Source organism: Scardinius erythrophthalmus (genome assembly GCF_964197995.2).
Source record: "Scardinius erythrophthalmus genome assembly, chromosome: 17".
Taxonomy (NCBI): domain Eukaryota; kingdom Metazoa; phylum Chordata; class Actinopteri; order Cypriniformes; family Leuciscidae; genus Scardinius; species Scardinius erythrophthalmus.
Genome location: NC_138237.1, coordinates 39130359 through 39143542, shown reverse-complemented (window position 1 = coordinate 39143542; position 13184 = coordinate 39130359). Strand labels below are relative to the sequence as shown.

The window sequence follows — 13184 nt, the reverse complement described above, 5'->3', positions numbered from 1 at the left end:
GGTGTATTTACCCATAAGCCAATTCCTGTTTCGAAAATTATGGACATTTTCTGGACTGTTAAATTTACAGTGTTCAATTACAGTGAAATGAAGGTCTATAGATCTGAGGATGTCAGTAAATGGGGGATTATTTTCCGTCCACATTTGGCCTTAGTTGAGTAAAAGAGGTGTAAATCATGGATCAGTACCTTCCTCCCATGCCTTATTTCTTAATTATGTTAATACTTGTCAGTAATATACAGTAAGACATGGAAGACTTGCATCAGCATGATAAAACTAGAAGGAATAAAAGTAGTGTGTTCTGTCCATGAGCTCCTCAGCACCACTATCAAAGTGTTATAATAAAATGTTCATCCCGTCATATTTTCTGTAACACAATGTCTTTGTTGAATATAAAGGGCCTCATAAAAGACCCATACGAAGAGGACAAAGGCTGGTTATTTTTGCATTCAAGTCATCTCTAATAAGACCTTTGAATAAGTCTTTTATATGTTAACCCTCGTGTTTGGGAGCTGAGAGACCTCAAGGCCAATTTAATATCTGGAAAAATAGACTTAAAATTGAACGAGCAGGTTGATATTTCATGAGGTTATGAAAATAAAGTATACAATTTCACTTTGATATCATGCCAGATATCAGCTGTTCCCAATGGAAATTGACGTAGTGAGTAGTAAATTTGAGTAAATCTCTGAGACGCATAAAAACATCCACAAAAGCAATGCAAAATATTCCTCTACTGTTGCTGTACACTGCTGACAGCTGTTTGTTGTATTTTTCTACACTATATGTCTGCTGATTTCTTCAACCAGACATGTTTCTGAAAAGTGCATGTCTAGTGCTTTAGTGATATCTTCAGTGAGCTCAGAGGGACATGCTAAAGGAATCTCAGAGAAAAAGCACAGGGTAAACCTGAAAGAAAGGTCATCTAATCCAGCAGCCCATTTCCACCTTCAGGGCTTTTATTACTAGATCTTTAAATAGTCCAGGGGATCCTCTTAATGTGCAATCACTACAGACAGTCCCGTTCCTCACGTGTCCAGTGTGTTTCTCTGTGTCCACTAACTCTGCTCTGTGTTTCCTCATGCTGTCCATCTAGTGGCCAACATTCTCTGGAGGGAGGAAGGTAAATAAATGTCTGATTATCTGTCTGATTAATGTCCATTTTATGAAAAAAAACTGTGTATGGACTGAATAAGTTCTTACTGAAATGAACAAATCCTGGCATATCTGAAACATGTATTAATGTGCCAGTCGTTAAGAAGTTAAGCTACCCAGACAGCACATAGTGTCGGCCCAGATGCGTACCGGATGTGGGCCAGATCTGGGCCGAACCCATGTTGCTGTTTGGGTAATGAACTATTACTCTGTGAAAGACTAGTTTAATGTCATTAGGGGTGTAACAATATATCGTGTCACAATATATCGCAATACAAAAGTGAAACAATATGTATTGTGGATAGTCTCAAAACTTAAAAAAAATTGTTTTAATTTACAGAGTTTTAGTGTCAGTATACTTTATATAATGTATAATAATGAAATGAAAATAATGAAATTAATGTATAATAATGCAATGAGGGAATATTAGTGTGTCCTGATAATGCCAAATGTCTGATGTTCCCAGTAAAAGTGTCCTACATTATTATAAATATATCTAGTCAGTGACAGAGAATATTCGTCGACAATAATTCAGTATTTTCAGCTTCAGAATCATGAATATTGTTATTCTGGTGTCTCTATTGTCCTGTGCTTTGGGTTTCAGCAACAAGTCCAAGACTATTCATTCACACACACAATGAAACACAAATTTAGCATTTTAATCAACAGTTAATTCTTTGTTAACATTTTATCATATGTCTTGGAGTATCACAATAATATCGTATCGTGAGTTCAGTATCGTGATATGTATCGAATCATGGCATGAGGGAATCGTTACACCCCTAGTCATTACCATGAAGCGATAAGCTACTCATGATCACTTAACCGATCTTACCACGGTAAAGGGCATTTTACTCTCTCTGTCTGTGTCGTACCTGGCCTAAGTGCAGAGAAGAAACACAAATGAGAGCATTTTGAGAATTTTGCTTGCCTTCTCATGAGAAAAAGACCCCAATTATCTTTCCGTACAGTGTGTCAACCTGTGTAAGTCAGAGATTTCATGATTTCAGTATGAACTCATTCCTCAGATAATTCTCCTAATAACCTGAGCATCTATCCACAATTTTCATTTTATGTCCACAATTGACTCATTTGTATGGAAGCTTGTTTTCGCCAAAGAATAAAAAATAAAAAAGTTAATTGTGACTTTTTTTCTGACCCTGAATAAGAAACTGAGATCCAGTTTACCCAGAGTTTAGAATGACCCAGGGTTAACTACTTCAAGTGTGGAAAGCTCTAGTGTGTCACGTTCATCCAGTCTGTGTGACATTCGGCTGATCTCCAGCTCCAGCCATTAAGTTGCTGAAAGTTCAAGTCTTCAGTTCACACAGAACAAAAATTGAAATAGCCTAAAATGTACGTGATGGACGTCTTTAAGCGTCCCGCAGTGCTCAAGTTAAAATAAGTTCTATAGACCTTGCGATTTTTTTAGTGCTGTCGATTTAGCACGCTTATTTAATTATTGTAGTCATGGAAAAAAGTAATGTGCTACAATTATTAACGCATTTAACGCACCCGCCCAGACCTACGTATTTCATCTTACATTCACACAGTTGATTGATGACGAACATGACAACAACTCACTGCGTGATAAAGCCTATAGAATAGTTAGAATGACCCTAAAATTCAAGATATCAGGGCTAAAACGCCTCTGAATGAGTTTTTGACTCATGTTTATATCATGATTTAGTTGAGCAATTTATATCATATGATATACTTGTGCTGTTATTGTCCTGAGTGCAAATGTTATATTGATTTTATACAAAAGTCAAATAAATAAGAAGTTAATATTATGTTATATTTTAGACACAATATCATCTGCTTTTGCTCAGTTCTGCCAATGAAAATATTACCGGTAAAGCCAGAGCAGAACTGTTGTGCGTCTCAAAGCAACAGCGGTGTTTGTTTCTGAATGAATCTGCGTTTTGAGCAAATCAATCGGGTGAATCAATGATTCAATGACTCATTCATTTGAGAGCCATTTACTTCATTTACTTAAAGGAATCAACAGTTGGAATGAATGAATGCTGAATGACTTACTCATTAAGACATTTACCGCCACCTACTGGCAGTTTTAGTTTCTTATTTAGAGGATCATTTCATAAAAAAAAAAAAAAATCATATTTCCATAATAATAGAAACCCCATTAAAGAGATAGTTCACCCAAAAACTATGATAGTTCATAGTTCACACCGTCTCGTGTTTTTAACTGCAGAAATGTGTTCTGTGTGAACCTGACTCCTTGGAGAGCTTTTCCAACGCAGTCCCATGATGCTTTTGCTGATGTGTGGTTAGAGATGCAGCACATTGCTTACTTTTTATACAAATCGTACGTTTTCATACTCTGCATTTTTGCAAAATGGCTGATTCATAAAATAGTTTGGGCCGGTGCTTCAGTGTCTGAGGCATTTTCCAAAAAGACTGGGAAATAAACGAAAGTGATTTAACCCTCTGGAGCTCTTCGCGTGTCGGTCAAAAATTAACAAATTATATTTCTTTTTTTTTTTTGTTAATGAAATGAATGTACTATGTTTTAGTTTGATAATGTATTTTAATTAATATTTTGTATTTTAGGGGATTTTTTATGCTAAATTATAGTCACGCTGTATTTATAATCCATTTATTCGCTTTTTGAGCATAGACCTGGAAATGTAATTTCCAACTTAAACTGTGGTAAATCTTGAATGCTTTAGAGCAACAGACTGAAGTTTGATCTCTTTTCAAAGACGACACTTGGCAGATTATTGCTGAAGTGAAAAAAGTTTAAAAAGTTAACTTAAAGGAGAACTCCGGTCAATTTTAACATTGAGCTCATTTTTTTGTACATTTGGAGTGCTGTCAATACAGAGAACAACGACAAAAATCGGTGTTGCCTACACCGAGTTATTCTATTTTTAAAATTTGCACCCTGTTGACTTCAATGGGGCAAGTACTAAACCTGCTTTTAGCCTCTTAACATCCTTGATTTGTCACTACAAGTGCCCAGCTAATGTGAGTGATTCCTTCTGAGTGAACACGAGTGAATCTGACTGCAGTAGATGTGTAAGATATGTATAAAAATGATGTTATTTAAGCCAGCGCAAATACCTGTGTTTACATCCTGTTTTCGGGTGAAGTCCAAAGTAGTCGATTGCCGAGTTCACGCGCATTTTCTGTGCACTTGTAATGACACATCAAGGATGTTAAGAGGCTAAAAGCAGGTTTAGTACTTGCCCCATTGAAGTCAATAGGGTGCAAATTTTAAAAATAGAATAACTCGGTGTAGGCAACACCGATTTTTGTCGTTGTTCTCTGTATTGGCAGCACTCCAAATGTACAAATAAATGAGCTCAATGTTAAAATTGACCGGAGTTCTCCTTTAAAAAAAGTAAAAGAATTGTACGTGTGTTGTTATGAAAAATTAACAAAAATACTATTTTCAATTTTTATATGAAATATATATTTTCTAAATCAAGTTTTACTCTAAAACTGCAGGAAAATCAAAGCCATAAATCTAAACAAGTTGTGTTCCACATCCGAGGTTGATATCTCAGAAAATTAGCATTTTTGACGGCAAGGAGCACAAGTGTGACTATTTTTTACAGGACCATTTAACCTTTTCAAATTATGTCCATGATTTTTGTGTGTGTGTGTGTTCACATAGCAAGTGGCAAAACCTTTACCAAGTTTCGTACCATTCAAATGAAGTAAAAAATTCTAAAAAAGCAAAACTTTTCTATCAGAAATGCCGGAAGAGCACCCGAGGGTTAAGACTGCGTTCTGCACATCGTCATCAGCACCACAGTCATCAGGATGACCGCTAACACTGATCAGTCGTAGCGCACCTGCCACCGTGTGTGTTTACACACGACATGACGGCTCTGTGAGCGTCACTCCTCTGAACACACTCATTAGCAGCTGGTGTTCGCTGCCTGGTGACAGACCTGTTGCAGGAGGCTTTAATAATCTCTGCCGTCTAACCGTGTGACAGCCAGATTGTTAGGAACGGTTTTCTCAGCCCTGTTTGGTGTTGTTCTCTCTCAGAAGACGAGTAATGGCGTGTGTGATCGATGCACCTGTGTGTTGTTGCAGGGCTCAGTGTGGGGAACATGTTCTACGTCTTCTCCAGCGAAGGGATCATTATACTGCAGCCTGGCAACTGTGAGATTCGCAGACGCATCACGCGGACAGAGAGGATTCTGGGTAGTGATGTGAGTCCTGGCCCAGCCCCAAAACAATAGGAAAAATAAGAAAATGTATTTTGATAAACGCCCGATTAAAGGATTAGTTCAGTTTATGTCATCCAAGATGTTCATGTCTTTCTTTTTTTCAGTCCAAAAGAAATGAAGGTGTTTGAGGAAAAGATTTCATTCTGACGATTTTAACCATTTGTGGTTAAAACTATATAAATGTTTATTTTGTTATAAAATGTCCGCTGGTTTGTCTAGATAAGACTCTTATTCCTCGGCTGGATCGTGTCGAGACTTTGAAGCTGCACTGAAACTCACATCTGGACCTTCGACCCGTTGGACCCCATTGAAGACACTATATGGAGAAACATCCTGGAGTATTTTCCTCAAAAACCTTTAATTTTTTTCCACTGAAGAAAGACAGACATGGACATCTTGGATGACGAGGGGAAGAGTAGATTATCAGGACATTTTAATTCTGAAGTGAACTACTCCTTTAATGACTAAGATTGTTTGTACTGGAACAGCATTTTTACAATTCTCCATCTCCAACATTCTTATTTCTATAATGCAAACATGTATATTGTCCCTGCAGGACGAGCTGTGTCCCAGAAGCGCGGGCGTCTCTCCACACGAGTGTGTCTGGGCGTCCGCGGTCAGCGTGAGGGAGAAGTACGTGTACGTGACCCAGCCGCTTCACAACAGACTTCTGCTGATCGACACGCAGGCGCAGAGAGTCGTCCAGGTGAGGATACGTGTTTCCTCAGTCTTTCGTGTCTCTCAACCCAGACAGAAAGATAGTGTCGGCCCAGATCCGGCCCACATCTGGTACGTGTGGAATCATGCCCCAGATGTGGGCCGGATCTCTGCCGACATGATGTTGCTGTCTGGGAGACAACAACGCCTATAGAATACAATTGTAATGACCCTAAAATTCAAAGTATCAGGGCAGAAATGCCCCTGTTTTAGTGATGGGAAGTTCAGATCATTTTACTGACTCTCTCGTTCGATCACGTTCATCAAAATGAACGAATCTTTATTCGAGTCATTTCGTTCATTTAAGTGGCTTTAAATCTTATGCTTTTACCAGCCAGATTCCCCGAAAATCTACGCAAACTTGATCATATCCTGAATTAAGAAATCATTATAATGCAGCCAAAGATACTTTACAGGGAACATATTAATTACTTAACAATATTAATTTACCTTCCGAGTCTTTGGTTCATTTGTTATGTGACACGCGCAATGAACGAATCGTTCATGAATGACCCAACACTACCCTGTATGAGTTTTTGTCTCATATATTAATATCAAGATATAGTTGAGCAATTTATATCATATGATGCACAGACAGCAACATATTGTCGGCCCAGATCTGGCCCACATCTGGCACGCTTGAACCCACATGTACCGGATGTGGCCCGGATCTGGGCCGACACTATGTTGCCGTTGTTTTGCCGTTGTGCTGTTTTTGTCCTGAATAGCATGAGTGCAAATGTGAAATTGATTTTAGCTGACATACAGTAAAAACTGTCAAACCTATGCGGATCATTTGATCGTGAACCAGTTTGATAAGAAAGGTTTGAGTTCATATGTAGACTTAAATCTATGATTGCAGACTAGTCATGACGGTATCAAATATTCATGTCACGATAATCGATTAACTTTTTTATCACAGTTTTGAATTAAGTTACAAAACTTTAGTGTTGTCCTTGTAACCAGTTAAATAACTTTTTAGTTCTTATAACAAAAAGAACTCTTAAGTTTGAATTACAAAGAAATGTTTAATAAAGTATACATGTTTCAAACAGTTTAAAGTGTGAAAGCACTATAAAGAACAATAATAAAGAATCAGAACATTCTCAATCTATCTAGGGCATGATTTAGTCCTCATTAAAAATTTTAATAAGTATAAATGTTTGAAAATAAATTGCCTAATTTTTTAAAGGGACAGTTCACACTAAAATGAAAATTAAGTTTACTCACCCTGGTGTTGTTCTAATGCCTTATGCCCTTCTTTCTTTTTTATGGACTACAAAAGGAGAATAAAAAAAAAACTTTTTCACGGCAGGATCCAATGTGATACACTGGTGTAAATTTTAAATCAGTCGATGGAAAAGTATTCTAAAAAAAATTATTTTAAGAATTTTAAGCAATTCATAATAAGGATTTAATCACAGTATTTTAAAGTGCCCACGATAACAACACCATGCATGTTCATTATCATGATATATCGTAACACTGCACATGGCTATTGGAAACTAAATTGAACCTTTCGAGGAGACACATGTGAGATCCCTGGGGTCTTTTTCACAGGAAACACATCTGACACGCAGGAGACTTCAGCAAAAGTGTTCTTCCTCTGTTTCAGGGGAATCAACTGAGAATTTTAACTAGATTTTTCATCACATCATGTTTTCTCCTCATATTTTACTCTTTCTCTTATCCAGTGCTGCACAATAAATGAATGTTTTTCTTATATGGATGAAGAATCAATAATACACAGCAACAGAGAACAATGGAAAGCATAAGATGAAAGCGCTTTGAAAGCAGAGCGTGTCGAGGGTCGTGTGGATGTCACTGGATCATGGCTAATAAATCCTTCTAACATGATCACAGGGGCTCAGCGACGAATAAACTACGACAACGCCATATGATCCCCACAATCATGCAGCATTTTTAACTAGTGATGGAAGTGCATGCTAACATTCAGAGCTGCCAATGCTTCTGTTTTTTACATGATAATGCAACTACTAATGAGATCTCTGTTGGATCTAAACAGAAATTGTTTCTTTTGCAAGTAAATTTAACTTTAAATCTTTCAGCTTACACAGTCTCTTTTACATGCAAATCGGATGCCGACAAAGTTTAAATGATGGATGGATGGATGGATGGAGGAATGGGTGGATGGAGGGATGGGTGGATGATGGATGGGTGGGTGGGTGGGTGGATGGATGGAGGGAGGGATGGGTGGATGGAGGGATGGATGGGTGGATGGAGGGATGGATGGATGGGTGGGTGGATGGGTGGATGGATGATGGATGAGTGGGTGGGTGGGCGGATGATGGATGGGTGGGTGGGTGGGTGGGTGGATGGATGATGGATGGGTGGGTGGGTTGGTGGATGGATGATGGATGAGTGGGTGGGTGGGTGGATGGATGGATGGGTGAGTGAGTGAGTGAGTGAGTGAGTGAGTGAGTGAGTGAGTGAGTGAGTGGGTGGGTGGGTGGGTGGATGGATGGATGGATGGATGGATGGATGGATGGGTGAGTGAGTGAGTGAGTGAGTGGGTGGGTGGGTGGATGGATGGATGGGTGGGTGGGTGGGTGGATGGATGATGGATGGGTGGGTGGGTGGGTTGGTGGTTGGTGGATGGATGATGGATGAGTGGGTGGGTGGGTTGGTGGATGGATGATGGATGGGTGGGTGGGTTGGTGGATGGATGATGGATGAGTGGGTGGGTGGGTGGGTGGATGGATGGATGGATGGATGGATGGATGGTTGGGTGAGTGAGTGAGTGAGTGAGTGAGTGAGTGAGTGGGTGGGTGAGTGAGTGAGTGAGTGAGTGAGTGAGTGAGTGAGTGAGTGAGTGAGTGAGTGAGTGGGTGGGTGGGTGGATGGATGGATGGATGGATGGTTGGGTGAGTGAGTGAGTGAGTGAGTGGGTGAGTGAGTGAGTGAGTGAGTGAGTGAGTGGGTGGGTGGGTGGGTGGATGGATGGATGGATGGTTGGGTGAGTGAGTGAGTGAGTGAGTGGGTGAGTGAGTGAGTGAGTGAGTGAGTGAGTGAGTGAGTGAGTGAGTGAGTGAGTGAGTGAGTGAGTGAGTGAGTGGGTGGGTGGGTGGATGGATGGATGTATGGATGGAAGGATGGAAGATCACTCCTGTGTGCTTAGAGCCCCTGTTTACATCTGGTATTAAAATGCTACTGACCTAATACGTAAACATTATGGAAAGAGACATTTCATGGAGGGTTTAAACTTTATCGGCTGGAGACCCAAGTTTGGTTTGAAAAAAAAAACGTAAAGCTCAATGTTCTCTCACCGTTCCTGATTTCTAACACACACTCGCAGCATTCGGCTGGTCGTCTGTCAGAGCAGAAACTGAACCTGATGCTCTCCGTATGTTTTTCTTCCGCATTCTCATTTAAATTGCGTGAGCTTATTTCGTCCCCACACATTTACCCGCTCATAGACCCTCCTCTGAACAAATCAGAACAGAAGTGGTTGAAAGTGGACAGAAGAGAGGGATTAAAACACCAGGTGTAAACGGGAATGTGTCTCCCTCGTCTACTTGTGATCCAATCGACCAGAACACATCTTTACACCAGCTGTAAACAGGGCCGTGGAGAGATTTGGTTCTGCTTCAGCTTCGTTTGGAGCTTACAGTTATTCTGAAAGTGTTGGTACTAAAACCACGTCCTTCATTAGGTCACTTGCCAAACTAAATTGCTTCACTCATCGCAGTTGCTCTTGACGAGCGAGTGAATGAATGTCCCTCTCTCTCTCTGTTGGAATGACAGGCCGTGGAAACAGACGCCGTGCCCGTCAAACTCTTCTACGACAAATCTCACGATCAGCTGTGGGTCTTGAGCTGGGGAGACCTGCTGAAGTCCCGCTCTACGCTACAGGTGAGCTATGAGTTACGAGTCATGTTTCACCCTGTTAAGATCTTAGAGATCTTAAAGACTCTCCAGCAAATTAAAAAGCTCACACATTCGTCACGCCATGATGTTTTTTAGCCTGAGAGTTCAATCAGTGGGGTTTGAGAGGCTGTTTATCTGCTAACAGCCTGTCTTTTTGAACACAGTCTTTATTTTTGAACGTTTGGTGTAAATGTGTGGCAGTCTTTGTTTGCCAGACATTTCTGCACCGATCGCAGCTTGTTTAATTGCATGTGTGCTCGCTCATTAATTTCAGTTCCCTGCCACTGTGTGCAAATGAGACGCTTTCTACGTTATGTGTAAGATTTTTGCCCGGTTCCCACTTTATTCTCTGCCAGGTTTGATCATCACTGTCCTCGTGTCAAAGCACACGTCTGAGAAACACACAGCCTCAAAGACAGAGCAAATGAAAGGCTTTTTATTTAACAAACAATTTGTATTTCCAGTCCCCATACACATGAATAATTCACGTTTTATTAAATAGTGGGAAAGTCCTCAGGTGTATTTGCTTGTTCAGCATGCCCACAGAGCGCCAGCCACGCAGAATAATGAAGGCGTTTGCTATGAATCACTCAGAAATGCTAAAGAGCACTTTTAACGGGAAGCGGTATAATCGGCTGCAGGGGATATGGATTCACACCACAAATAAATGGCTTGATAATATTCAACTCATTTTGAATGCGTGCAATTGACCCGGGCATGGGCAATTTGTCGGGCCCGGAGGCAGTGCTCAGCTTGAGAGGTGAAATATCAAACCCATTTTTTTAAATGGCTCAATATTCTTAGTCAAACATCTGAACCTGCTTGTCAGCTCATTAGATTAAACAAATTAGGGCTGAGGAGAGTGAGGGGAAATACAGCCGCATGTGTGCGCTTGGCTCTGATCCTGCTCTCATCACACTGATGCACAAACCAACAACTCATAGTTTGCATTCATAATCAGCTGCACTGGCCACTTATTAACAAGCCAAATACTGATTTTTTTTTTCTAGAAGCATAGTTTCCAAGCGGCTTCAGAATAATCCTTGTGAACTAAGCTGCTAAATATCCTATGACATATTATAAATACAAATATGGCGTGATGAATGGCTTGGTTTTATACCCATGTGAAATTAAAGTTAATTAGCTTAATTTTATTGAATGTGCACTATTGAAGTAGTTTTGAAGAACTGTACTTGCAGATATTGTCAGGGTTGGGGTGAAGGGATGAGGTGAGGAGATTAAGGGCTTTTAATTAGTAAAAAATAAAACAAAAACTATCCTGAGGGGGAAAATAAGTCAGGCGACTTGAATAATTTTGAGACTACAGAAGTCATTTAATGTTTTATTTTCAATTGACTTTGGGGAAACCACTTGAAACATTTGTTGTGTTGAGCTACTTCAATTACTTTTGTTTGATTTGTTCATTGCAAACTACTAAAAGTCTGTAAATTTTGTCAGTAAACCTGATTTGCGATGGGGGTTGAATAATTACAACTGTATGCATGATAATAAGCAACTAGTTCAAAGTGAGAATTGGACCCTAAACTAAAGTGTTACCATTTTTCTAACAGATGAATTAATTTGGCAAACAATATGATTGAAAATTGATTAGAGGAATTGCTCTGTTTTAAATTAATCTGTTTCCGTATTATACATGATGATTACCTGTAAAGAGATCTGGGAAAACACCATAAGCATGATTAAACACTCATCTAGGACAGTTTTGCACCACTATTTAGAGTAAATTCATATAATGTCTTGACATTACATAATAAAATACCAAAGCAAGTATCATTCATAGCACAGACTGAAAGCACGCTGTTTGCATAGATTATTTCATTTGTTATATTACAACAGAATATGTTATTCATCACTTTGCTTATCCGGTCAGATTTAAGACACTCTACACGATTGTAATATTACTTTCTCTTGTTTCCGTTTTTGAGGTGATCACTTCTGCGAGTGCGGTGGAGCAGCGTCAGATCGTTCACACTCCGTTTGAAAGAGTGGAGGATTTCTACATTCCTCCCACCAACCTCATTATCACCCACGTAAGGTAGGAAACGATCGTCACTGCTCAGCGTGCATGACCTCTGTCAGATTTTCAACATAATTCTTCCAAAATTTGGAAGTGAGTAAATGATGGTTGTAATTAACAGGGCAGCACTTAATAAATCACCAGAAAGATCATTAACCTGTCTTTGACAATTGTCATCTTAGGTTTGGCTTTGTCTACTTAAAATGGGAGCCTGCGGTGCATAAAATCGACCTTGAGACCCTCCGTCTCGTCAAGACCATCAGTCTGAAGAACTACAGCTGTATTCCAGCCAGCATGGCCTACACTCACTTAAGCGGCTACTATTTTATCGAGTGCCAAGTCGAGAACAGTTCGTCTCCGAGCTCGCAGCTTCTCATTGACAGCGTAAGCGACACAGTCATCGGACCCAATCCCAACATCAACGGCCGGCCGTTCGTCTCTCCGGATGGGCGTTTCGTTGTCTCCGTGGATAAACGGCGTGGCAAGCTCCAAGTCCAGACCATCTCCTTCAGCGGTGAGCTGCAGATAAGCCATGAAGTGGATGTCTCGATTCCCCTCGCAGACTTGGAGTTTCAGCCTTCCTTCACGGAGGCCAACCAGTACGTGGTCGTGACCTCTTCGGCTCAGGGCTCGGAGCTGGTTTTCTCGGACCTGGCGACGGGAAGAGAAAAAGCCCTTCAGAATGTCAAGGATCCGATTCCAGCCACCAGCTGGCCTTGGGGAGACGCCAATAGGGTGGTGGTCTCCGGCGGGGTGTTTGGACGCTACTTGGTCACGTCGTCGACCGAGTCCCTGTTCGTTCTGGACGGCAAACAGAGCAGCCCTCACTGTGAGGTGTCAGAGGTCAAGAGAGGGAACACAGTGGTGTGGGTGGGTGAGGTATGAGTGGTGTACCGCGGGCCGGTTCTGCAGAGGATTGCGTCGGCCGACTGGGCCATAGCTCGGGAAAACCTTTAAGGGATGCCAATGGACTTGACCCTAGTAGTGAGTTAAACGAACACGGGTTTCTGTATAAGTACACACACATGCACACATATTCAACCAACCTTATAGAACAACGGAACGAATGAAAACACCCCTCAGTGCAACAGTGAGCTAATTTAATGAGAGATGTAAATTGTTTGCACTTCCTTGTTAGCAGAAATAGTGTTAAGAAGCAGAGAGGTTAGGTGATGACT

At 40.6% G+C, this 13184-nt stretch overlaps 1 protein-coding gene across 1 annotated transcript in view; it reads left to right on the top strand.

Moving 5' to 3' along the window:
- fstl4 (follistatin-like 4) overlaps window positions 1-12891 on the top strand; it is a gene marked incomplete at both ends in the record, with an annotated part of 177928 nt that extends 165037 nt beyond the window's left edge. Inside the window, 6 exons of the mRNA XM_081391500.1 lie at window positions 1097-1123; window positions 5227-5345; window positions 5920-6069; window positions 9846-9953; window positions 11915-12024; window positions 12189-12891. Coding sequence (XP_081247626.1) covers window positions 1097-1123; window positions 5227-5345; window positions 5920-6069; window positions 9846-9953; window positions 11915-12024; window positions 12189-12891 — 1217 coding nt within the window. The remainder of the gene's footprint in view (window positions 1-1096; window positions 1124-5226; window positions 5346-5919; window positions 6070-9845; window positions 9954-11914; window positions 12025-12188) is intronic.
- Window positions 12892-13184: the final 293 nt, after the last annotated feature.